Source organism: Neovison vison, chromosome 1, assembly GCF_020171115.1.
Source record: "Neovison vison isolate M4711 chromosome 1, ASM_NN_V1, whole genome shotgun sequence".
Taxonomy (NCBI): Eukaryota; Metazoa; Chordata; class Mammalia; order Carnivora; family Mustelidae; genus Neogale; species Neogale vison.
This window is the reverse complement of record NC_058091.1, coordinates 15,225,423-15,249,913: the sequence shown is the minus strand read 5'-3', so window position 1 is coordinate 15,249,913 and position 24,491 is coordinate 15,225,423. Positions and strand designations below refer to the sequence as shown.

The following is a 24,491-nucleotide window of genomic DNA, read 5'->3' as shown; positions in this document are numbered from 1 at the left end:
GCATTTAGCATCCTTTCTAGAGCCTCTGGAACTTCAGCCCAGTTCACAACCATGCAAGTCCAAGTCCCTTCATGTCTGAGCAGATATCTGGATTATCAAACCCTGTCTAGTTAGTCATTTAATATCTAAACTCATTTTGGAAGCCACTGACATTTGAATCTTAGAGTTTCACTGATCAATCCTCTTGCATCAGCTAAAAGCAGCACAGGTTAGGATGGGCCTCCTTCCCTGACAGCTGGCAATGACCTCTGCTCTCCTGCGCTGGAAACCGCCCATACAGGCACTGGTGGTAACAAGGTCAGTGACAACTGCAGCGGGTACCATACAGGTCAGAGACAACTAAGGTGACTTCGATGTTGTTATTCAAGGGGAAATGTCTTCCATTTCCCTAGAGGAAAATATGTAGATACCAGAGCTGCCTCATCATTTAATGAGCCATGGTGGGCTGCTGAAATTGTAAGCCATTTTTAAAAAAAGATTTTATGTTTGAGAGAGAGTGCACATACTCACAATCTGGGGAAAGGAGACAGCCTCATGCAGGGCTTGATGCCACGACCCTGAGATCATGACCTGAGCTAAAATCAAGAGCTGGATGCTCAACCAACTGAGCCCTGTAAGTCATTCATTTTTGATGGGGCATGGGATGAATGTGGAGAAGCGGGAGGAAGTAAGATTGGAAACGAGGAAAGAACATGAAGGTCCTTGTATCGGAAGCAAAAACCCTTGAACATAACCCTTGAGGCAATGAGGGCAACTGGAGGTACTAACTTGGGTGGGAGCCACTGAGAAAAGACAATCAGTAGGTGTTAACATAAATCAGATGCTGTCATGATCTGACCGGAATTTTAAAGCAGTCATCATCAAACTGGCTTTAATAAGCAGATTATGAAAATGCTTGAAACAGATGAAAAGCAAACCAACCAACCAACAAACAAAAACAAACCAAAGTCCCAGCAAAGAGCTAGAAAGCATAAGAAGAATCATAGGAAAATTTTAGAATTTTATCTTTAGACAGATAAAATAAGCAAAATAAAAAACCCAATGATGGGCTCGGCAGCAAAAGAATCTGTAAACTTGAAGACAGAATGAAGGAAGTTATCCCATATGAACACCACAGTGGAAACAGACTACAGAACAAGTGAACAGAGCCTTAGGTTGCGTGTAAGAAAGGATGTGATGTTCACATTATCCCATCAGAAACCGAACAGCCCAGAACTAGATGCCACAGCATTTTTTGGGTGCCGGAAGAGAACGGTCAGCCCAGAATCCTAGAGCTGCCGGGAAGGAAGAGGAAATCAAGAGAGTCTCAGACAAAAGGACAACTAGGAGACGGTGTTTCTATGGATGTATCCTAAAGGAATAACTAAAGAATGTTCTTGAAACAGGAAGGATCAGTAAAAGAAATCACCGAACATCATTAAGGACAAAAGAACAACAGAAAAAAAAATGTAGGTAAAAACAATAGAATTTCCTTCTCCTCTTGAGTTTTCTAAAATTATATTTGATGGTTAAAGCAAAAATTGTAACCGTGATGGAGTTCTCAATGTTTGCAGAACACTGTAAATGGTGGGGGGTAAAGGGTAACAGATTTTGGTACTTGATTTAACCTGGTAAAATGTCAAAATGAGTAGCCTGTGATCAGCTATGTATGTGCAAGAGAATATCTAGGGAAAGCACTAAATATCTATTCAAAGAGGTTTACTAAAAATATACAGATAGATAAATCAAAATGAACTCCAAAAAATGTTTAAGTAATGCACGGGAGGGCAGGGTTTGACACAGACGACAACTCAGATGGATGGCAAGGGCATTACACTCCATGAAAAAAGTCAGTTTTAAAAGTCGCACACTGTATGACTGAATGTACAGAACATTTTATGGAGATGGAGAATAGATTAGTCATTGCCAGGGGCTAAGGATGATGGGGGAGGGGAGGGGAGGTGACTCCAAAGGGGCAGCTCAAGATCTTTGTGGTGACAGAACAGTTCTGCATCTCGACCGCGTGGTTATGTGGATCTCAACATAATAAAAGGTCATAGTACTACGTGCGCATCATACAATGTCCATTCTGCTTCCTACCCTACAACATCCATTGTTTCCCTGCCCCCTATGGTTTACCTCCATCATGACCACCTCCACCCACTTTCATCATTCTCTTCATACCTACGTCACTCTTCACAATTTTGCTTTCATGCTTCTAATGAGTGATGGTTCTCACTGGATGGCTTCTTCTTTTTTTTTTTTTTTAAAGATTTTATTTATTTATTTGACACAGAGAGATCACAAGTAGGCAGAGAGGCAGGCAGAGAGAGAGGAGGAAGCAGGCTTCCTGCTGAGCAGAAAGCCCGATGTGGGACTCGATCTCAGGACCCTGAGATCATGACCTGAGCCGAAGGCAGCGGCTTAACCCACTGAGCCACCCAGGCGCCCCTCACTGGATGGCTTCTTGCACTTACTCTCAACATATCTTAAATTTTGCTCCTCCACTCCCCCAGCCGCACCTGACTGTGTTTTGCCACCTTCCTACATGTCACTCACAGGCAAACGTCAGTCATCCTTGACTCTTCCCTGTCCTTAACCTCCCATAAGCCAATTGCTTGATCTTAGAGAATTCTTTCTTGAATTCATTTCTATTCTTGCTTCCACCAACACAGTTCCAGGACTTGAACTTGGGTTCAAGTCTTGTTTGAGACTTGACAAGAGCTTGATGAAAGAAGAGTGGGTCTCTAAAACTCTTTTTACCTAGTGTGCAGAGCAACTATCAGAATATTTTTTTTTAAAGATTTTATTTACTTATTTGACAGAGATCACAAGTAGGCAGAGAGGCAGGCAGAGAGAGAGGGGGAAGCAGGCTCCCCGTGGAGCAGAGAGCCCGATGTGGGGCTCGATCCCAGGACCCTGGGATCATGACCTGAGCCAAAGGCAGAGGCTCCAACGCACTGAGCCACCCAGGCGCCCCTCAGAATATTCTTTGATGCAATAAAGAAAAGTGTTGAAAACTGTCTGTACCCAGAAGACGGGGAAGGGGAAATCCAGAGATCAGAATCAAAGTCAAACAAGATATTTCTCCAAAACCAGTTAAACACATTTACTTAAAATTTCTCTTCACATTATCACACAAATTATAAGCAGAGTTGTTATCTTTCTCAGTAAAAGGGCAAAATACGTACCTTAACTCTACGAGTAATGCTAAGGAACTGACAAGTTTTATCATAAAGTTGTTCCAGGTTTTCTCTGTCCCAGTAGAAATCGGGAGTGATCAGGAAGTCCGAACTCAAGTTTATACGGTGTCTTAAAAAAAAAAAACACAAAAATTATAACTTTTTAAATCTTGAATTAAAAAAATCACAGTCCCTGTTTTATTTCCATTTACAAAGTATTTTATGAAAACATTTGTTAACGCTCACCTCTGTAATACTTCTGAGAAATATACAAATAAAAAGACTTACATGAAAATTTCAAAATTTGCAACCAAATTAACTCAATCTTTAACATTAATTTTACTTACAAAGTGTTAGGAAAAAAAAACCTGTCTCATTTTGCTTTCAATTTCTGACCATTTTCCTGTTTTCATTAACTTTTACAAACAGACATTTTTTGATGGATAGGTAATCATGTGGCTTAAAAATAAAAGGTAAAGTGACAAATCTCACTCCTGTCCTTATTCCCGTCTTTCCCTTTCTCCTACCCACCACAGGTACCCACTGTTCGCTTACTCTGTGCGCAAACACTGGACAAGGAAAGACACACACACACGTACCTTTTTACCTAAGAGCCCTGTGCTTACTTTTAGATGAAAATTTAAGGCACAGAAGTAACACATAAACAGTTGTTCACTGTAACAAAGAAAGCCCTCGGGAAGAGCTTAGAAAACAGCAGTCAGCCCTCTTACCCCAAAACAGCTTTGGGCCCCGTGAACACTTTAGTGTGTCCTCCCAGACCTGTTCTACGCATATATTCATGTGTGTGCACACACAACACATATGGGGGGGTATGCATATATGGCAGGATAAAGATGAATATTCATTTTTGTCTGTTTACACAAATTGGATCGTACCTACATAATTGGGACTTAATTTTTAACCCACTGTTGCAACTTGCCATGCTATCTATTCGGTTTGCCATGTTCCTTTTAATAACACACAGGTGCTTTTATGGTAAAGAGAAGAAAACTTAGGATAAGAACAGTAAGACACTATAGAAACTGTTCATAAGCTATACTTAGTCCTAATTTCTGCATTTTGATATGATTATAATCTGCCATTCTGTTGGCATTACCAAGAGAAGAGGCTAGAGACTGTTTCTCCCCCACTTCTTAGAGAGCTCAAGGCTTCAGATGAGCTGCAGGGCGCTCCCGGGGGATGGGGTTGTACTTTGTAGGCATCCTGAATCAGGGCCCCTGGGCTACGAGGAACGCACAAGTAAAGAAATCCTGGACCACTTCTCTCCGGGCCAGTCTCTAAGGGGAATGTGGGACAACAACTCTCAAACTATCCACAGCGATCCCTAGCAGCTTGTGCCACACACTTGGAGGGACAAGACGCTGAACGATTCTGTCCTGTGAAATTGTGCCAAGATTCAGGATGTTTCATCCCATAAATCCTGGGAAAATGACAAAAATGAAAGAAACTGAACACCTTTCCAGAAACTTCTTTAAAATGACACAGCGATGTACTTCGTCAATCTTAAGACACCGTTCCTTCCCATCTCTGAAAATGGACGGCATGATGTCGTACAGGTGGCGGCTGTCACTTAGTTGTCATTGCTCTCCCTTCCCTCTTGCTTTCCTTTTCTGTGCGCCCAAGAGGGAATGGGATGGAATGCACACCCGACAGAGCTCAAGGAGTTATTTCAGTGTAAGAGGTTAATTCTGTGATAAAAGAGCACTGTCTCTGAGCTCCCCTGGCAGCGTCCGTCTCTGCTGTGGCTTCTTACAGTGCGTCTCAGAGTGGACGACACACGGTATGTAACATTTCCGTAGCACTTGCTTCCACTTAGCAATATCATGCAGTATATATATATATAGTTTTTATTTTAATTCTGATGTAGTTTACGTGTTATATTAGTTCTACTAGGTTACGATACGGTGATTCATCAATTAGATACACTGCTCAGTGCTCGTTAGGGTAAGTGTACTCTCAACACCCTTCTCCTACTAACACAACCCCCCACACCCCCCAAACCATCTGCATCTGCTCTCTACAGCTAACAGTCTGTCTTTTTGGTTTGTCTCTTTTTCCTTTGTTGTTTTGTTTCGTAAATGCCACCTACGAATGAAATCACATGGTATCTGTCTTTCTCTGACTGGCTTATTTCGCTGAGCAGTACGTTCTCCAGATGTGAGGAGATCTTTTTACCAAGAATTCCCATTACCCAAATTCTAGAATATATCTTTCTACCTACCAAGAACATCTACTGGGCTCCCTTATGTAGGTTTAATGTAGATTAGTTATGATCTCTGGGCGCACACAGAATGTCTTGCAGTGCAGTCCTAGTACAGCCCAAGTTCTTCTAACGGGAATGAGCTCCCCTGGCTCCATGCCTGTGAGGCGAGAGAGACTGCCCTTCCCATCAAGGCCCACGTTGGCTTTTTACTAGACAAGGACAGCAACATCTTCTTCACACTGTTACATACATACATTAATCTTATTTACAGAGAACATTCTACCTCAGGGCAAAGAGTTCACCCATTTTCTGCATCACTTCTTCATGAGATAGTTTCACTTTCTTCCCAGCTTTTAAAGCCTATTTGGGAGGGAAAAAACACAGACATACATACATGTGTCCATACAAACCTATCTCTAACAAGTAACAGGACCATAAAGCACATTCTAGAGCAGATGTAAACGACACCTTGGATGATGTCTCTCAGTCATCTCTCTTCAAAATTTCAACACCTTATTGGGTAGAAATTCTACATTCCCTTGTTGCATTTCCCTTCTCAATGGCATTTTCTAGGATCTACAGTCCTAATCTCTTATTGAAAAAACAGGGCCTCTTTTCCCAAGTATAATTCTGTGATTCTCTCACAGTAAAAACAAAATTACAGTCAACAATAAGTTTTGGTGCATTCTGATAGAACTATTACTTTTCAAGCCACCATTTGTCTCATAATTTGGCAAAATAGTTTTCAGTCAAGAACACTGGTCATAATCCTCTTCCTTAGAGAGGAAACAGCTCACTTTTTAAAAAAAGATAGTTATATAAAAAATACTACACCATCAGAAGAAAGTAATTAGAATTCTAAGTTTTCAAAAGTAAAAAATATATATATAAAATTTTTTATTTTAGGTATAATGAATGCTCTGTTTTTGCTTAAATTCAGTACAGCTTCTCTAGCATCTATTACCTACTGTACTCCTAAGTATATTGTTAGGGTGGGAAATTTGTATTTCTCCCAAATAGAAACCAACCCTTGAAAACAAGCATAAAATTGGTATAATTACCTCTGGAATTGACTGAATAGACTCAACAAATTTATCCAGTGATGCCTCCCAAATAGCCAGTTTCACTGGGGAAAAAAAAAAAAGGAGTAACAATGGAACATTTTTTCATCCTCATAGTCATGTTTATACAGAATGCACAATTACTTGCCCGGTACCTTCACCACCATTTCAGTAAGAGTTTAAGGAGCAAATGTGCTAACAATGTGCAACTGAAACCCGAGAATAGCTCGTTCTCATGATCAAGTTCAGCACTGAAGTGAAAAAGAGGGAGGAAAGAGTACACATCCAAGCCCAGCTGGCAGACCGCAACAACATTGGGTTGAATTCCTAATTTTCTACCGCTGCATCTCAGAAAGCCAGAGAGCACAAGGTACACCCCGAAGGAAAGCATGGCTTGTCGATGGGGCAGGAACCAGGCCTTCCCTGCCTTCCCTCCTACTCCTTACATTCCTCGGGGCTGTGTGTATGGCTCACGAGCCCCCCAAAGCCTCCCGGGCAGGCCACATCTGCCACAGCGGAGTGTAGGGGACCGCCACACAATTCTTAGAGAACGTCTGCAGTATTTTTTTTTTTTTTAAAGGTTTTACTTGTTTATTTGAGAGAAAGTACAAGTTGGGGAGAGAGGCAGAGGGAGAGGGAGAAGCAGACTCCTGGCTAAGCAGGGAGCCCGATGCAGGACTGGCCTGAGCCAAAGGCAGATGCTTAACTGACTGAGCCCCCCAGGCACCCCGAATGTCTGGAGTTCTATTTAGTACACGGATCTCTGTCCCATCGCTGTGAGGAACCGGGGTACACTTCTACCCAGAGGCCTGCATCCAGTCATACTGGGCTTCCTCTGCCTGGATTAGAGACGACCCGGAAGCCACCACCATGCAGAAGAAGACAGGAAAACAAAGGGGATAATACTACAAAAATTTCTGGAGAGGGAAAGCTTTACTGATACAGTTAATAAAGAATGAATACCTTCGCACAGACACTCTATTCTGTTTTTTCTTTTGCAAAGCAATGTTAAGGCTTTGCTGAATAATCTGTGAAAACATGCCTAACTCTATACTGAACGCTTAAACTTCCCTGATGAAATGAAAACCATGTAACACTTTCTCTGACAAGTAGCATTAACTTACCTGAAAGACAAAGAGCATTCGAGAAAGCAAATTTCTCTAGAATGGCGTCATCTATATCTAGCTCTGAATTTAATCTGATTTCCCCTCTGTGAAGTTTCGACTGTCCCCTGTGAAAAGGAGAAAAAAAAATTATCTTCTAAATCTTAAAAAGCACTTTTTCTTAAAAAAATTTTTTCTTCTTTTGAAGTAGTCACCTTATACTCTTTCTAGAGGTCATTTGGCAATTTGTACCAAGACTCTCATAAATGTTCTTATACCCTTTGATCCAAGTAATGCCACTTCTAGGAATTAATCCTAAGGAAATAATCAAAGATGCAAAGAAAGATCTGTGTAGGAAAACTTTTTTATGGTGAATTGTTTAACAGTAAAAAATCAAGAAACTAGATGTTCAGTAGGAGAATGGTTCATTTATAGGAAATGCACACAGCAAAAATTAACCAGTGTGTTTTAATATTTTGTAGAAAGGAAAATGATCCCAATAAATTGCTAATGGATGGTGAATGATGAAAAAAATATATAAAATATATAATGGTGAATGTAATATATTCCTATTGTTGATGGTGGATAATATAATAATGGTGAATATAAAGCTATCTACACAGTCACCTACAGTCACACTGTCCTCTAAAGTCACACTGTCATCTATAGTCACACGGATGCAGTGGGAACGGGGAGCGAGATGGGAAACGGTGAACAGTGAGGGGCACATGTGAGGCCTTTGCGAGGACTCGGAGATAGGGAATGGGAGGGAACTTGGGGACAGAAACGTCACAAGCAAACAGGCAACATACAGGGTAAACCGTCACAGAAGATGTGAGGCAAGAGATGGGCAAAGATGTGGACCCAGTGGGAGGCTGCGAGGCAGAATGCTGACACCCTCATGTGGAAGGAAAAAGAAAAGACCAGACAGCAGAGGTGCCAGATGCTTTAATGACGGAGCTGTTGGCCACAGAGCTGTTGGCCACAAAGCCACCCGAGGCAGCAAGAGCCGGGATCCCCGGCAGGACTGATGTGTCAGTTACGGCGCTGCAGCTGGGATGGGCTTTCTTTTTCTTTCTTTCTTTTTTTTTTAAGATTTTATTTATTTATTTGACAGACAGAGATCACAAGCAGGCAGAGAGGCAGGCAGAGAGGGGGGAGCAAGCTCCCTGCTGAGCAGAGAGCCCGATGCAGGGCTTGATCCCAGGACCCTGAGATCATGACCTGAGCTGAAGGCAGAGGTGCTCAGAGGCACCTCTGAGCCACCCAGGTGCCCCTGGGATGGGCTTTCTGATGAAGCCAAACATGGGATCTGGGAGCCAAAGACACCCCAGCTGGGGACTTTACTCCTCCAGAGACTGTAAGGTACTGGGTGAGCGTGCGTGTGTGCGTGTCTGTGGGTGTCTAGCAACAGTCTGCTCTGGAAATAGAGCACAGAAGGGAGGTTCATGGGAAGCAGAGCCACAAGGCTGAGTGCTTAATAAGAAAATTAATAAAACTCCACCAGCGCTTCTTCTGTTCTGTCTCTCAGGTTCACGTCTTCACTTTCAAGTGCATATCCACTCTGGGCCCAGGCCCTCACCCCTGGTCAGGACGAAATATCTCTGAACCTTGTCTGAAAAGCTGGTTCACGCCATCTGTAGGGTTTTTGTCAAGACCAGATAAAAGGATGCCTGGAAAGTACCTAGAACAGTGCCTGGCACAAGGCAAGTACTTTATCTTTGTTGGCTATTAGTCCTTAGCTCTGACCCCATCTCGTCTTTCTACAGCTGGCTTCTCTTCCAAATTTTCCTCAAGTTCTGCTTCCAACCCTTCCTTTAATAGAAAGAATTCTTTTTCTCGTATTCCACCAGCCAGGTAACTCCCTGAGGAAAAGGGCCTCTTGATCTTGTTCGCACTGCCGTCTGTCTCCATCTTCCCCTGCTCGCTGAGACAAGAAAATCAGCGGGGGGCTGCCCACCCACACGTCTTCCCTGGGGATGCTATGTCGGGCCCCCACTTCCTGCGGGCCCCCCATTTCTACCAGTGGTTCTCTTACATCACACCCTCACCCACACTCAAAACCAATAGGGGGGAAATGGGCTTATGAGAAACCTTTACTAGAATAACTTGATAGGTTCATTCTGATGAAGGCACAGCATTTACTGGTTTAGACTGCTTAGTTAGGACACTTACCATTTTGGGGTTATACATCGATTTATTGTAATTTATGGGTAGCCTGACAAGTTCAAACCATTATGTTTACCTACTAACATGTATTATATTGTTTAGGCTTTATATCTGCACCAATAACTTTTTTTAAAAAAAGATGTTATTTATTTGAAAGAGCAAGAGAGATCACAAGAATGCAGAGAGGCAGGCGGGGGCGGGAGGGGGGGAAGCAGGCTTCCCGCTGAGCAGAGAGCCCGATGCAGGGCTCGATCCCAGGACCCTGAGATCACGTCCTGAGCTGAAGGCAGAGGCTTAACCCACTGAGCCATCCAGGTACCCCTGCACCAATAACTTCTGTCTTACAATTAGTTTCCAAGTGCCCAAGCTGTTTATTGCCTTCACTGCTTGCGGCTCTTTTTGTAAACTTGACAAAATGCTGCTTACTCTGTTTTTACGTAATTAAGCTCTTCGTTTTCCCAGTGCACCAGAGCGATTTCATAGGGCTGGATTTCATGCTTTTCTAAGACCTGCATCACGTGTTTCATCTGGAAGAGAAGCAAGAACCCAGAATTGTACTGACTCTCTCAGTACAAAACTATGGTTCAGGGTTAACACGTTTAACATTTTTCATTACATTTGCTAATGTTTCCTCTGTTTAGTTTTTAATTAGCAATACTCGTGCCTCGGAGAAACCTCACTGGCTATGATCCTGCCGCTGTGCAAAGTTCTTCTGCTTAATTTTGAAGGAAAAGGCAAATTCTTTGTGATAGTAAACTCAGCAGGAGATTATATAGTTTTTATATTTAGGAAACAGAGAGTGGCATAAAGAAGAAAATTAAAATGACCTTAATTCCACAACCCAAAGAAAACCGACTAGTTTAACATTATGGTTTGTAGCCTTTAAATCTTTTAAAAATATGTAAGCTACAAAACTGTAAAAATTTAAACAATATCAAGGTACAGAAAGTGACAGTCTCTGCTCTGAGTTCTTTTTCTAAAAAGATTTTACTGGGACGCCTGGGTGGCTCAGTTGGTTAAGCAGCTGCCTTCGGCTCAGGTCATGATCCCAGCGTCCTGGGATCAAGTCCCACATCGGGCTCCCTGCTCAGCAGGGAGCCTGCTTCTCCCTCTGCCTCTGCCTCTGCCTGACATACTGTCTGCCTGTGCTCACTCTCTCCTTCTCTCTCTGATAAATAAATAAAATCTTTAAAAAAAAAAAAAGATTTTACTTATTTATTTGAGAGACAGCGTGTGCACAGGTGAGCACATAAGTGGGGGGAGGGGCAGATGGGGAAGGAGAAGCAGACTCCCCACTGAGCGTGGATCCCAGGACTCCAGGATCATGACCTGAACTGAGGGTAGACGCTTAATGGGCTGAGCCATGCAGGACCCCCAAACACAATCTTATAGAAGGCAAAAGTGCTAGGATAAATACCATGTAACACAGTGAGTAAGTTGTGGATTATCTCTTAATTTATCTTCCATGACTCAGATTATTGAGGGATAATTACTACTTTTTTTCTCAGAAAACTAGATTTTTACACCTTTATACTTTATATATACTTACAGTTTTATCTTTCACATTCCAGAACACAGCAGCTCCTTCTCTGATTTAAAAGAATAAAAGAACCAACAAAGTTAATGCCAGAATATATTCTTTAGGGCTATACATAAAGTCATGCTTATGTAACTTCTAGGCGATTTTTTAAAAAAATGTGATTTATTACTTATTTGACATTATGGTTCCTAGACGGAGTTGTGAAAACAAGAACTACTATTGAACTCTTGATAAAACCTGAGCTCCCCCAAGTTCATGATTTTGCACATGGCTTGCGGAATAAATATTATTGTAATGCTATATAACTTCATGTATCTAGACTGTTTCATACCTGGTTCAATTCTGATGTACAGAATAAGGAAAATGTGGGGACCCATCTTAGCTCTCATTAAGAATCTATAGCAGATTCTGCTATAGGAAAAGAATAAAGGATCATGCTTTTAATAGTTATGGAATAAAGAGCCTGAGATAAATTAAAGCCAAAGATGGCTAAAAGCACCCAGGGAATAATGCCGCCCATCCCTACAGTGCTTGGAGCAGTGCGATGAAGCCACAGGAGGGCCCTGAATCTAGTTCTGGCTTTGAAAAAATGTGAGGTCTAAAAACCATAGATGAACTTGCTTTGATATTCTGAAGTTTGACATGCTGTGCAGTTTTTGATGGTAAATTAAAAACAAACAAACAAACAAACAAAACCCACGAGAAAGAGGGAGAAATTATGGCTCTGGGTTATTGCACCGGAGGAAAGAAAGGTGGAAATGAAGAAGAGGTAAAAATTCAATAGTCCCTATGGTTTTCAAATATGTCTTAAGCACTGTGCTTGTTAGCGTACGCGTGCGACAGCACTTTGCATTGGATACAAGATGAGTTTGGTCTCGTTCTCTCGAGGAACTCCTGGTTTAGAAAAGACTGATGACAGACACACCCCCAACTGCAGGTGCAGAGCGGTGACAACTTAGAGAATTACGCAGTATGTACTCTGGAATGTCCATGGGAGGACCTGCGTTCCCAGAGGACATGTAGGGCTCAGCTAAAGGAGAAAAAGCGAGGGGGCAGCTCGGCAGAGGGAACGCCGTGGGCTCAGGGAGGAGGGGTGAGGGAGCACGGCGCATCTCGGAATAAACAGCTCGTTGTCTGCAAGGCTGTGGATGTGAGCAAGCAGCAGGCGGTCAGGCCGGAGAGGCAGCGACATGGAGTTTGGTCAGGTTCCACGGAGCCTGAAGCAGGAGGGTGTAGGGATCAGAAGCGCCCGCTGAGCGCGGCTCCTGTCTGTGTCGGCCAGACAGACTGGCAGTGGCGAGGAAAGAGCCGGGGGGGACCAGCAGCCGGCTGCGGGAACCCACCGGTGTAGGGTCTAGGTGGTCGGGGTTGGTATCCACAGCCATGCAAGAGGAGTAATTAGTTCAGAGGGTCCCTTGTGGGCAGACGAGAGATCTTTGGATCATGCCCCCTCCGTTCAGGAAGCTGTGCCGTGCGCTGTGGCACTCGGAGGCCATGGGGGCTCGGAGCCCTTGAATGGGCCTGGTCCACACCAAGTGACACCAGTGACATAAGCCACACAGTGGGTTTTGAAGACTTGGTGTGAAAAAAAAAGTTATTAATTAATAACTTTTTAATTACATTAATTAATAACTCATTAATTATTGACTGATTATATGTTGAAGTGATAGCCTTGCAGATATGTTGGGTTAAATAAAACACATTATTAAAATCCGTTTCAGATGACACATATTATTATTGGGGTTCAAATTTAAATCTTTTTTTTTTTTTTAACTTTTAAAAATGTGGCTACTAGAAAATGCATCTTTACATACGAGCCTTGCATTATATTTCTACTGGATGCTCTCCTAGTTTTCATCTAGAGGCCCACAGAAATTCAAATTCCTCCAAACTAAAGGGGACGCTATTCTACTTGGGCCAAGTGTTGAGCTCTCGATTATCTCCAAAGTTCTGTCAAAGGAAGGTAAGGCATTGAAAGGAACCAAGCTGGAGCTTCCAGGAATCATCAACCATAGACATTGATATCAAAGATTTTTATCAAAGTTGGGGTTCTTACAAAACTCTATATGTTTCTGTTCTGTCATAGAACAATCCCATGACTATGGACACTTCCCTTAGTCTCTCTCCCCCTGAGTTTCCCCAGCTGCAAAAAGGGAATAATAGGCCTCCTGAAGAGCTGTGAGGATAACATGAAATTATTTTAAGTGGTTTCTATTATCATAACCATTCTCAGGGTTCTAGTCTGATGTCTCTGGAGAGGTAAGGTGGTGTAAAACTAAAGCAAAAGAGTTACAGAAGGAAAAAAAAAAGGAAGAAGAGACAGCAGGATGGGAGCATGAGTCTGGTGGGGAGCCCTGAAGATGAATGGAAAAGTAGGATGCTTTACATACTCTCAGAATCAAGAATATGGATTTATAAATGAAGGACAAGCCATGGAAAAATTATTTGTTTTCAAAATTATTTGTGTTATCAGGATTGACTAGAAAATTCCTAAAACTGACAAAGCCTCCTAGATCAAGTAAGTATCAAAGGAGAAATTTAAATCACAAGTATATTTGGACACATTTACTATTAAGGGAGGAGGTACTCTTCAAATTTAAGGACCATGTTATCGGGACAGCAACATGCAAAAGAATGAAACTGGACCACTTTCTTATACCACACACAAAAATTAATTCAAAATGGATGAAAGACCTAATGTGAGATAGGAAATTATCAAAATTCTAGAGGAGAACACAGGCAGTAACCTCTTTGACTTAGGCTGTAGCAACTTCTTGCGAGACATGTTACCGGAGGCAAGGGGAACAAAAGCAAAAATAAACCATTGGGATTTCATCAAGATAAAAAGCTTCTGTACAGTGAAGGAAACAGACAACAAAACTAATGCAGCCTACAGAATGGGAGCAGATATTTGCAAACGACTTATCAGAAAAAGGGCTAGTATCCAAAATCTATGAAGAACTTACCAACCTCAACACCCGAAAAACAAATAATCCAGTTAAGAAATGGATGAAAGACATGAAAAGACTTTTCTCCAAAGAATACACACAGATGGAAAATCGGCATATGAAAGGATGCTCGACATCACTCAGCATCAGAGAAATACAAGTCAAAATCATGATGAGATACCACCTCATACCTGTCAGAATGGATAAAATTACCAACACAGAAAACAACAGATGTTGGTGAGGTTGTGGAGACAGGGGAACCATCTTGTTGAGGGGAATGCAAGCTCGTATACAGCCACTCTAGAAAACAGTATGAAGTTTCCTCAAAAAGTTGAAAACAGAACTATCCTATGATCCAGCAACTGCACTACTGGGGATTTACCCAAAGGACACAAAAATACTGATCTGAAGGGCCACAGGCACCCTGATGTTTATAGCAGCATTACCAACAACAGCCAAACTGTGGAAAGAGCCCAGAGGTCCATCGACAGACGAGTGGATAAAGAAGTGGTATATAATGGAACGTTACTCAGCCACCGAAAGAATGAAATCCTGCCATTTTCATCGACATGGATGGAGCCTGAGTACATTATGCTACATGAAATAAGTCAAAGAAAGACAAATACTACATGATCTTACTCATATGTGGAATTTAAGAAACAAAACAGATGAACATATGGGAAGGGGGGCAAAGAGAGAGAGAGATAGCAACAAACCATGGGAGACGCTTAACAATAGAGAACAGAGGGTTGATGGGAAGTGGGTTGGGGGATGGGCTAGGTGGGTAATGGGTATTAAGGAGGGCATGTGTTACGATGAGCACTGGGTGTTTTATATATAAGGGAGGAATCACCAAATTCTACTCCTAAAACCAATTATTACACTATATGTTACTAACTAGAATTTGAATAAAAATTTGAAAAAGAAAGAAAATTACAATGTAGAAAAGGTATAAAATGCAGAGAGATAAAAATAAACTATCTGTGGTTCTTACCACTTGGAGGAAAAAAAAAGACCACATTATCTGACCATAGGCCCATTTCCCAGAAGGGCTGCCCACTTGTCTTACCTGAAGAAGAATATTGTTCCAGGATCACCTTCTTTAGCAGAGTGTTCCACACCCATCACCAAAATGTTTGCTGCATCTGTGATTTGAAATTGAGGCGTGAAAAACTACCACCATACAGTGACTCGAGGTTTACGAGTCATCTATGAACTTTTTTTGAAGTCCTTACGATCAACCCATCGTAGATCAATAAGTGCTCTGTAACATTCTGTCCATTTTTAGGTTTCTGAAAGCATTCAACATATGAAAATGAAAGACTATAAGAAATTACTTTCACAAAACACTGAAACACCTGTGACACTATTATTAGTACTATTTAAAACCATTCACGGACACCCATCTTCATTCACAGTAATCACTAGTCCAGTTAATACTGATTAAAGTCTTAGTTTTAATGCAACTAAGATTCAGGAATTAAAATTTCTACAAAATTCTCTTCTTTTCAATACCATTTTGTTAATAAAATAATTTTAATATTTTCAAACTATTCATTTTGCTGCTTTTTAAAATATATATAGTATGAGACAACAGAAAATATACAGAAACAAAGATACTGACCACTTCAAAACCTATCTGAGTTCAAAGTTAATCTTGAGAACCAACACTGTGGCCACCTGCAACTATTTAAATATTTATAACCTTTTAAATATTATTAAATATGTATTAATATACATATTAATATATACATTCATCAACAAGTAGTTGCTTTATTAGCATAATTAATGATTGTTGTTGAGTACAAAATATTCTATAACATAAATTATAAATATACGTGAACATGTCAATTAATATATTAATGTTAATGTGCAACACCTAAAATTACCTAAACCTAAAATTAGAACCAACGAAATTTCAGAGTTCCTAGTAGAGGCTGGGGAATGGGGCATTCAGGTAACAACCAAATCCTACACCACCTTTTTTGAGTGAGGTTAAACTTCCCTAGGCACTACATCCTACAGAGGGCAAAGTTCACCTGTGCACCCAAGAGCCACATAAATGAAATGGAAAAGACCCAGGGCAATGGGACTGGTACTAGAAGCTAGCCCGGCTGTTGTGCACACGGTCAGCCCGCTGACAGCCTTTGTAATCAGCCAAGGATACACCTGGAAAATTTTTTTTTTTTTAAATTTTTGTTTATTTGACAGACAGAGATCACAAGTAGACAGAGAGGCAGGCAGAGAGAGAGAGAGGGGAGCAGGCTCCCTGCTGAGCAGAAAGCCTGATGTGGGACTCGATCCCAGGAGCCTGAGATCATGACCTGAGCCGAAGGCAGCGGCTTAACCCACCGAGCCACCCAGGCGCCCCACACCTGGAAAATTTTTTATCATCATGGTTCTGAACATAGCTCTGGTTTTCTCAGTTAATTATGCTTGCTTCTACCATCAAGTGGCACAAGGAGTCTGTACCAGGCACCAAGGCTGAAAGAGCAGAGTGACATTTCTTTTTTTTTTTTTTTTTTTAAAGATTTTTATTTTAAAAATCTGCTGAGCAGAGAGCCCGATGCGGGCCTCGATCCCAGGACCCTGAGATCATGACCTGAGCTGAAGGCAGAGGTTTTAACCCACTGAGCCACCCAGGTGCCCGCAGAGTGACATTTCATGTGCTTCTTATGGGGTCAATGACCCTTTGAAGAATTTTCTAGGTAGCAGGGAGGTTTTCAACCTGCTGTTTTTGCTACTCAGGGGTAAATTCATTAATTTCCATCAGAGTGTTCCAAGTTACTTATTTTTTAATACAAAACAGGCTCTTTTTTCAAGAATCCTTCTTGATATTGTCCTAAAATCCTGTTAAGTTTATTTTAATTCTTTTTTTCAATATTCTTTGTATTTCTCATTTCATTAATTTTGTTAGTTTTAAAGTATCGGATTGTGCTGGTAAATTTTTCTATAAAGGCTCTTCCTACATTTCTGTTAATGGCATGGTTCTTCTGTATCACTAAAATAACCTTTTTTTTTTTTTTTAAAGATTTTATTTATTTATTTGACAGAGAGAGAGAGAGATCACAAGTAGGCAGAGCAGCAGGCAGAGACAGAGGGGGAAGCAGGCTCCCTGCTGAGCAGAGAGCCCGATGTGGGGCTCGATCCCAGGACCCTGAGATCATGACCTGAGCTGAAGGCAGATGCTTAACCCACCGAGCCACCTAGGTGCCCCCTAAAACAACTTTTTAATGCAATAGAAATGAAGTGTCACAGCCTTTGATCATCCCAAGTCACAGTGATCCTACAAATAAAGCTTAATAAACCATACTGATTTTAATCTGAGAGCTAAGTTCTCTGTAAATACATTTTAATTTCTTATCTTTGCCATTTGTATAAGGAGACTCAACATCATTTTCGTGATATAATCCTTTTTTTTTTTAAAGATTTATTTGAGAAAGAGAGCGAAAATGTACGTATGAGAGTGTGCAGTGGCGGGGGTGGGGGTAAAGGGAGAGGGAGAGAATCCCAAGCAGACTCCCCACCAATCGCGGAGCCCAATGTGGGGCTTGATCTTATGACCTTGATCAGGACCTGAGCGGAAACCCAGAGTTGGATGCTTAACAAAACGTGCTACCCAGGCACTCCTGATAGAATCTTCTAAATAGAAAACGGAATGTAAACAAATGCATATTTAAGGCGTATCACAGGGAAATTATTTTCCAATACATTTTAACATACTTGGCCCCAGGTTCAAGAAGATGTACCTCTAGGCAAACTGGTTACTTCGACGTATCCGTGGGAGGCCAGATCTTGAGAGAGAGTCCCGAGATGGTATTCATCTGCGGTCGCGAATGCTGTGCAGTGCATCAGGTCCTATTTGGGCGACATCAGCATGACGCGGGTTATCAAGAGGTTAAACTGACGGTGACCACCTCCCAGGACTCCATTAGGCAAAGCAGGCTCTTGAGAGTTTTCATCAAAGCTCTCAAAGGCTCATACAGGGAACACGATGAGGGTGAAGAGAAAGGAGGGACAGGGAGATGGATTTCATCCCAGTCTATGAGGACCTTCTCCTGCCAGCCCCCAAAGAGATGTGATGGGCTATCCCGAAAACAGAGCTGCTCCCCCAGTGGTGATGGTGTAAGCGCAGATTGAACAAAAGATAAGGAGAGGGTTAAGGCATCATACGGCCCTGAGTGGGTCCATATGACACCCGGGCGAGCCCATCATAGCAGTATTATTATTTGAGGCCATGTGGTAATTTGTCACTCGTCTCGTACAGCAGAGAGGGCTTTATATCTACAAAGGAAGTACAGAACTCTTACTCTGGTTACTATTAAACAAAAAGTTGTGTTTATCTGATGATGTGTCTGGGTTTCATTAGTGCATGGAGTCTTGTCTGCGTACATACATGTACATCTGTGCTGTGTGTGTGTGCAGCACACAGACGGTAAGGGGCATGGCACAGCACATTGGTCTGTCTCACTGTAAGTCACAACCCATCGGTGGGACCTGCTACCGATCTACTTGGTCCAAACCAGCTTTTAAAAAGAATTAAAGGGGCGCCTGGGTGGCTCAGAGGGTTAAGCCTCTGCCTTTGGCTCAGGTCATGATCTCAGGGTCCTGGGATTGAGCCCCGCATTGGGCTCTCTGCTCAGCAGGGAGCCTGCTTCCCTCTCTCTCTCTGCCTTCCTCTCTGCCTGTTTGTGGTCTCTCCCTCTCTGTCAAGTAAATAAATAAAATCTTTAAAAAAATAAAAAAAATTAAATACAACAAAATAGAAAATATTACCATACATCATTCACAGCATAGGTAAATGTTATTTTATGAAGTTTTTTTGGGGTCACATATGCATATCTAAGTACGTATAATATAAAATATATTTCTCACTAGAGGATGAAGTCCATTAAGTTCAAAAGCTATTGACAAAGGTTTCATGAGTTTGGTACAGAATCTGAACAGATTTTAAGAAAAAATCAGGGGGCGCCTGGGTGGCTCAGTGGGTTAAGCCACTGCCTTTGGCTCAGGTCGTGATCTCAGGGTCCTGGAATCGAGTCCCACATCGGGCTCTCTGCTCGGCAGAGAGCCTGCTTCCTCCTCTCTCTCTCTGCCTGCCTCTCTGCCTACTTGTGCTCTTTCTCTGTCAAATAAATAAATTCTTTAAAAAAAAAAAAGAAAAAAAATCAGGATGACAAAATACCTACTTATAGCATTATTGTGAAATTTAATTTAATTTAATTTTTTAAAAAGATTTTATTTATTTATTTGACAGACGGAGATTACAAGTAGGCAGAGAAGCAGGCAGAGAGAGAGAGGAGGAAGCAGGCTCCCCGCTGAGCAGAGAGCCCAATGCGGGGCTTAATCCCAGGACCCTGAGACCATGACCTGAGCCAAAGGCAGAGGGTTTAACCCACTGAGCCACCCAGGTGCCCCAAGATTGTTGTGAAATTTTAAAAAGCTGATGAATGTCCATTACTCAGAATCAAAGCTAGCACAAATGGTCAATATGTGAGATTGTAGTTATCACTATTACGGGTATGGGTATGTTTAAACCATTGAGATTTATGGGAGGCGAAAAAGTTTGCCAAGTAATTTAAATCCGAATTTTCGTATGTTCATAATTTTATATTTCCGCCAGAACATGAGTGATTCTATGGTCATGTGATACCTATGCTGCTTTGGCCCACCACTGGTTAAAAGAGGTTTATGAGTCACTGAATCAAAATTTACTCCTAGGAGTTACTCATCTCAGCATTAAGCCCTTTCCCTTTCTGTTATATTCCTAGTACAGTTTCAGAAAAGTAGTATATTAATTCCTTCCCCTCTCCCACGTTTGTTACCTAACTCCCGGCCCTATCCCAAGAAATGGTCTAACCCTGCCTAACCCTTTTCCTTAACCCGTTATGCCGTTTTCATATGTGGTTTAAAAAGTAGCAGAGGAATAAAGAGAGGACTTGAGGATACACACAAACCGAAAAACCTAACATCAATCAAATACCCAGTCATCACCAAAATGATTTTAACTTAATTAGAAAAAAAAAAAAGGGGAAGTCAGACAAGCGGAAATTGCTCTTGGATGTGAGGATAAATGAATGTAGGCTGCCCTCCTTTTGCAGGAAGGTATCTGATAAGCTGATTCCCAGACTCATTGGGAATCAACCTGCGGATAAACCATATGGATTCATACAGCCAGAATATAGATAATATAGATAGTTACAGAGGAATCAAGTACATGCTTAAGGTTTAGAACTGTTCATACTATCTGTTCTTTTCAGGCTCCGTGGAGTTAAGAGAGCTGACCGTCCATGTGATTTAAGCTGGATGAAAGAGAGGAATCCTGGTAACTGGCATCAGGAAAGGCCGCAGTGGGCAAGCTCCGCTCTGCAGGAGACCCAACGAATTTACTGAGGCTTGCCAAGCAAAAGCACAGTAGGTTCGGCTGGACGTGAGAATTACTTCTGTGACTACTACAGTTGACACGCTTTGTCTGGGCCGGAGGTAGAAAGCAGGAAGCACAAAAAAGATAAGAGATGAGCAGAGGGGTGCCCGGGTGGCTCAGTCAATCAAGTGTCCAACTCTTAATCTCAGCTCAGGTCTTGATCTCTGGGGCATGAATTCAAGGACCCGTACTCGGCTCCAGGCTGAGTATGGAGCCTACCTAAAAAAATTGGGGTACCTGGGTGGCTCAGTCGGTTAACCGTCTGCCATGGGCTCAGGTCATGATCCCAGATCTCAGGTCATGAACCAAGAAAACATCTGGTTTCTGCTCAGTCCTGGGATAGAGCTCTGAATCGGGCTCCCTGCTCAGTGTGGAGCTGCTTCTCCCTCTCCCTCTGCTGCTCCCCCTGCTGTGTTCTAGCTCTCTGTCAAATAAATAAATAAAATCTTTTTTTAAAAAAAGGACCCTTTGAAAAAAATTTTAAAAGAGAGAGAGAGAGAGATGAGGAGATAAGAGGACCCCAGCCCTAGAACTATTCCCGTGAATGATCTTCCCGTAACTGCACCGGAAGTGGCAGAGGACAACTGTCTCTAGAATCAGAATTGTAACCTGGCAGCTCAAAGAACGATCCAACTCAAAGGTGACCCATCTAGCGTTGTTTTCTTAAAAAAGATCTTATTTATTTATTTGTCAGAGAGAGAGAGAGAACACAAGTAGGGGAGCAGCAGGCAGAGGGAGAACCAGGCTCCCCGCTGAGCAAGGAGCCAGATGTGGAACTCGATCCCAGAACCCTGGGATCATGACCTGAGCTGAAGGCAGATGCTTAACCCACTGAGCCACCCAGACACCCCCCATCTAGTATTTTTAAGATTTGAATTCGCCATAACAACAAATTGAGATTTCACACAAAACCCAGATTTCCACCAACTTCTGATCAAGCAGAAGGTCTGGCAATGATCAAGTGAGGTTGAGGCAGGGGTGGCCGTTCCCCAGCGCACCCAGGCCCCCCCACTCCCGGCCGTCTCCTGCCTGCCCCACCATCATGTGTTACTGACCAGACCCGGCCATGCACTGCTGCACCATGCACCCTCAAGGACGGGACAAGGCAAGGCATTCAGTCACCACTTCCATGAGAAAACACATGGAGTTCCAAAGAGATTAAAAATGAATCTCGAAACACAATCCATTTTTACTTAGCCAAGGATTTTTACAGACTTTCTAGAGATTGTCACCTTTCCTTCTCTCGCTGTCTCCTGTTTGGTTTGGCTCCCGGTTCTGGCCAGCATCACACAGCTGACCTGGCGTTGCCACACTACTACTCCCTGTATCCTCCTCAAGCATCTCGGATCACAGTCTCTCTTTAACTTACGGCTTCTTCTATTAATAAAGGATTCACAAAGTTCTTCCGTTTGATTTGTTAGATTTTTTTTTTTTAAAGATTTTATTTATTTATTTGAGAGAGAGACAGTGAGAGAGAACATGAGCGAGGAGCAGGTCAGAGGGAGAAGCAGACTCCCCATGGAGCTGAAAGCCCGATGCAGGACTCGATCCCGGGACTCCAGGATCATGACCTGAGCCGAAGGCAGTCGTCCAACCAACCGAGCCACCCAGGCGCCCCTGATTTGTTAGATTTTTTTTTTTTTTTTTTTAGTTTTATATTCCTCAAGTTTCAAGATTATACTCAAATCCATTTGGTAAAGGAAAGAGAGGCCCATGGAGTATGTTGTATTCACACCCCCCCACCCCGTTAATGGTATTGTTACATTGTGAAAAGCTTTTGTTTTCATACAAGTTTTTTTTTCTGGGTTTTTATAATGAATCACATATCTATATGTAGAGAGAACAAATTTCTGGGTTTAGGATGGGATCAACAACTTGTTCTTAAATAAATGTGCCAAATTAACCTAGAATAGTTACTGAATTTAACACCTAAGCTTGGGCCTTTCTATTTTAAAGTGTTAAAAAAACAAAAACAAAACCCTAAAACCCAAAGCCAAGAAAGCCACAATATGTATTTCATTTTTCTGGCCACAGAAAACATGTTCCAGCAGATGGGGCTAGAAATCTATATATGATTCTTGTTTTAGCGCATCACACACTCTAGATGGAACACTTTTCTTGAAAAAGAAAGTTTGTTTTTATTCACATTCTAGTACTGAAGAAAATTAATGCATTACTGCAATGTTGTTTCTGTATCACAGAAAGAAAAATGCATGTTTTTCCTGTTACGTATAGACTGCAGATTAAAGTTATAAAACACAAATACATTTTACATTACTATTACAACACTTTGGCTCTCTAGTTTTTTGACTACCCTCTGTGGCAAGAAAGCCTTTTGAATACACAGTACACACAGGCATATAGATCAGTAGCTGACACAAAAAATTCACAAAATAGTATTAGCTCTACCATGAATAATACATTCTGATGCTTTCTATTCTATTTCACTGAAAACTCCCCCAAGAACAGACAGACAACTATGAACTACCCACTAGTTAACTTTGCAGCACACAGTGGTGCTCCTCTGAAAACCACCAGCAGGCCCCTGGCCCCTTCCCTATTGTGCCCATCTCCATGCTGCTTGGGGCCGTGGCTGTCATCCTCCACCATCCTGAGACACAGGATCCATGACCAAGAGGCACTGTTGTCCTGGTAAACCAGGAGACAATGGCATATGGGCTGAACATCTTAGTAGGTTAATCTCCACAAATGACACCAGATTTGATTCCAGGAGAGCGAGCGAGCTCAGGAGCCCGTGTGGGGGTCCACACAAAGCACACATGCTCTCTGGAACAAGGGAGAGTCCTTCCTGTCTCAGTCCAGAGCAGGAGAAAAGGCTATACCGCCACAAAGCATTTACCAGCCCCACGATACCCACATGGCAACGGGGTGCCCCTCCAGCTGGGGCAGATAAAGGCCAGTCTTCTGCTTTGGGGGTACAGTACCTAATCACACCTTCCTTCATTGAAGGAAGTCAACTATGCAGTCAGGAAAAACAAGACAAATCAACACTAATTAGACATGCTCAAGGTCGACTTCTCAGAATCAAGATTTTAAGACAGATATTCTAACCTGTTTTCTGATAGATTCAGAAGGCCTGATCAAGTTTTAAATATTTACATTCCCACTTTTAATGTGGATGACCACGGACACCAAAGATCCCTCTGCCTCCCTTCTCTCTTTTCCAACTTAATAAACATTTATTAAGTATTAGGCACAGTTCTAGGTATTAGCAAGATACAAAAGCAGGCAAAGGGCTTGATCTGAACCTTAAACAGTATTGATCATTTAGAATGAAAATGCAATTGTAGCTGAGAAATTCCCATAAACCTCTTAACAGTGAATAAAAAAAACACCTTTGACCCTCAAAGGCTAAAGAAGCAAAACCTGTCACTTTTTTTCTGACTGTACCTTGCCATGTCATTTTACTACTCGATCTCACACAGTTACCACAGGCTAATGAGTGCTTACCTGTCTGCACAGCTACTAAAAAAAGATTTTTTAAATTTGATGACAAATTTCTACAGTCCGAATTTTTCTTTTTTAAAAATTTATTTGACAGACAGAGATCACAAGTCGGCAGAGAGGCAGGCAGAGAGAGAGGAAGGGAAGCAGGGTCCCTGCCAAGCAGAGAGCCTGATGTGGGGCTCGATCCCAGGACCCTGGGATCATGACCTGAGCCGAAGGCAGAGGCTTTAACCCACTGAGCCATGGGTTAAGCTGCTGCCTTCGGCTCAGGTCATGATCTCAGGGTCCTGGGATCGAGTCCCACATCGGGCTCTCTGCTCAGCAGGGAGCCTGCTTCTCTCTCTCTCTCTCTCTGCCAGCCTCTCTGCTTACCTGTGATCTCTCTGTCAAATA

General features: G+C 42.2%; 1 protein-coding gene and 1 pseudogene across 3 annotated transcripts in view; both read right to left on the bottom strand.

Annotated features, from left to right (window-relative positions):
- RMND1 (required for meiotic nuclear division 1 homolog) overlaps positions 1-24,491 on the bottom strand; it is a 42,988-nt gene that overhangs the window by 12,847 nt on the left and 5,650 nt on the right. For all 3 annotated transcript variants that reach the window (XM_044243989.1, XM_044243980.1, XM_044243997.1), the window contains exons 3-10: positions 17,956-18,064; positions 15,276-15,351; positions 11,268-11,307; positions 10,145-10,245; positions 7,571-7,677; positions 6,447-6,511; positions 5,669-5,745; positions 3,171-3,291 (exon numbers count right to left, since the gene is read on the bottom strand). In XM_044243989.1, the coding sequence (XP_044099924.1) occupies positions 3,171-3,291; positions 5,669-5,745; positions 6,447-6,511; positions 7,571-7,677; positions 10,145-10,245; positions 11,268-11,307; positions 15,276-15,351; positions 17,956-18,064 (696 nt within the window). The remainder of the gene's footprint in view (positions 1-3,170; positions 3,292-5,668; positions 5,746-6,446; positions 6,512-7,570; positions 7,678-10,144; positions 10,246-11,267; positions 11,308-15,275; positions 15,352-17,955; positions 18,065-24,491) is intronic.
- On the bottom strand, positions 10,242-10,427 carry LOC122897389 (annotated as a pseudogene).